We start from the raw sequence: 2,813 nt of genomic DNA on the forward strand, positions 1-2,813 counted from the left end.
AACTCATACATTACTCATTTCTCTTTCTAGTGCAGGTTTCACTCAGCCCAGCAATGGCTTCTGCCTCCCTGCTCATTCTTGCTGTTCAGTGAAGGGTCTTTAAAAAAATCAAGGCAATGGGGAAAAGGTATTGTTTTCTTCCACAGAATTCATATGAATGAAGACTGACATCCCTTGAAGCTGTTTCAAAAATGTATCTTAACCCAGTCACGAGAAGAACAACCACACAAGCAGCCCCCCAGCACCCTCCACCCCACTGCAAGGTTCACAGCTCTGCAACTGCCACAACACGCACCCCATCTCTGCAGCCTACTGGCATGGAACACCTGGATATTGCACCTTAAAAACAAACGTATTCAAGTGCTACGTTTTGTTGGTGGGAATGTTTTATTTGAGTATGTCTGTCAAGTCCAAATACAAATCCAAATGCAAAAGGAAGGTGAGAATTTCCCTAATTTTGCAATATAAAGAACAACTTCAGGATGAGAAGAAAAGGGGAGAAACAAGGCTCCTAAAGATGTATAACTGTTACGCAGATGCAAACAGTACATCTCAAATTCTCTGCAGAGCTTTACACTGTACTTACAGATTCAAAATTAAAAAACCGTTCACTTAACACAAAATAATCCAGTAAAGTATATTTAAGTGCCAAACTTGAAAGAAAGTGGCATTTAAAAAAAATCTGAATGTTTTCCCATCTTCCCCAAATTAAGTAAAACAAAACCCAACACCCTTCAAACCAAATGAGATTTTGTGATATTGTTACAACACTGTACAGTACACTCATCATTAACATTTTGAAGTTGTGGGCAGGGTCACGCTAGTATAACAAATGTCACTCCAAGGATTGTTAACACAAGATGCAAACTGTAAGTAAAGTGCATGAAAGGAAGCCTGCTCAGCTAAATGAAGTAGACTGAAAGATCAGAAGTCAGCGGTCATTCGCCAGAGCGGCAGCAGGCCCGAAAACCACACTGCAAATTCTGGCATCCACTGGCGGTTTCAGCATGAGGACCTGCACAAAAACAGAACACATTTGAAAAGAAGAAAGGACCATTTATTTAGACACAGAATTCACATAACCTGGTAATTCAGAAAAGCTCTCTTTTTAATACACTAAACTTCAATTAGCACTGTGAAGTCTGAAACACTGCCAGCACTACCACAGTATAAAACCTCAACTGGAACTGCAGTTTTTCAAGAGATTTGTGTTTAGTCCCATGAAGATAACACATTTAAAGTGACACAGATCTACGATGAGCAACACTAAATGAGCAAGTTTAAGCAAGCTCTCACAGCTTTCAGAACTGAAGTATATTTTCACAATACACATTTAACTCCCATTTTTCAAATTCAGATAACTACTTCATAGCATTACCAAATAAACCATTATCTCCAAAACTATTTCTACTATACAGGAAACAGTTTCGTTCGGAAGGCTTCTTCTCCATGAACACTTCATGGTTGGCTAGACCTCATGGACTCTTGACTGGAAATTCAAAAACTAAAGAGAAAATCACTGCGGTTATCAGAAGCCGTAAGGCCAAAACTTGCCATTCAAAAAGAAAGAAAAAGTTGTGAGCACAGACAGTATAAATCAACGTTGTAATTCTACCCACCTCCACTTACCTTCGCTTCCCGTTATCCCTCTAATTTGAAATGTTAAAAGTGATCACGAGATAAGAAACTATTACATTTATTAGTACAAGATTTTATTTCCTGCAGCCATATGCCTGCTTTAGAGAGACAAACATTTACATTCAGGTTGGCTGAACTTTGGCACCCAACATAAATTGGAAGTGGGTTAACTAAAAGAAGCTAGTAAAGACCTAACGAGGACACCCCAAATTCCCCCCCTCTGTATTTGAGACAAATCAAAGAATATTTAAGGTGGTTTCATACACATAGAAAGGATTAGCAAAATTATGTAAGGAACCAGGGTACCATACTATGTCTGGCTTTTTTTTCCTCCCCTCGAACAGTAACTTAAAAAGTTGGAATTCAATTAATCTCCAAGAACCTAGTATCTGGAAATCAGCTTTCTGCTTCATGCCACACACCAATCAGCAGTACTCTACAAGGTAATTAAGTTAACATGCATGAAAGTGAACAAAACAAACCTGAACCTATAGTGAAGGACAATGGTTACAATATACAAAATAGTAAACTTTTCCTTTGTCAATAAACTCATTTTCCTGTTCACATCTTTTTATTCAACTGAACTAAATTTTGATCCTCCAAGTCACTTACGAGCTAGAGTCTGAAAGCTTCTTCACAAGTCCTTTAAAAAGGAGACTCTGTGCTTCTGAGCAGCTGGTTTAGGAGCCTGTTCTGCGCAGCGGCATTTTCAGTGGCAGCTGACCCTCCTCATCACTGCAACAGCTAAGCAGCGCATCAGCAATTCTGAAGCAACTGTCACATTTCTAGTAAAATGCTTGTTGGTAAAACATCCAAGGGAGGGAATACTCAGTACATTTCAATATAGTTTTCCATCCTTTTCTTGCTCATTTTAAGAACTTTCTTCCTCATGCTCATAGAACATAAAAACTGCTCTCCAGGTCTGACCAATGGTCTATCCAACCCTACCTTCAGCACTGCCAACAGCAAGCACTGTTTAGACAACACAAGCCTACTGTGCATACCTTTTGTATCAACCCAACACCCCTAACTGTTGTAGTGTGGACATTCAAGTCCGCTCCCTTTAGTACTTGCTTATGGCTCAGTTGTACATGCATTTCTTTAACCTGTTTTTAAATGTGCTGATACTGACTGCTTCCACAATTCCCCACAGGCCCAAGTTCCAGAAGTTCCCT

The 2,813-nt window shown here is 39.4% G+C and overlaps 1 protein-coding gene across 1 annotated transcript in view; it reads right to left on the minus strand.

Moving 5' to 3' along the window:
• Window positions 1-368: 368 nt before the first annotated feature.
• FBXL5 (F-box and leucine-rich repeat protein 5) overlaps window positions 369-2,813 on the minus strand; it is a 23,046-nt gene continuing 20,601 nt past the window's right edge. The window contains exon 10 of the mRNA XM_010178688.1: window positions 369-1,015. Coding sequence (XP_010176990.1) covers window positions 939-1,015 — 77 coding nt within the window. The 3' untranslated portion in view covers window positions 369-938. The remainder of the gene's footprint in view (window positions 1,016-2,813) is intronic.

This window comes from Mesitornis unicolor, unplaced genomic scaffold (genome assembly GCF_000695765.1).
Source record: "Mesitornis unicolor isolate BGI_N332 unplaced genomic scaffold, ASM69576v1 scaffold20962, whole genome shotgun sequence".
NCBI lineage: Eukaryota > Metazoa > Chordata > Aves > Mesitornithiformes > Mesitornithidae > Mesitornis > Mesitornis unicolor.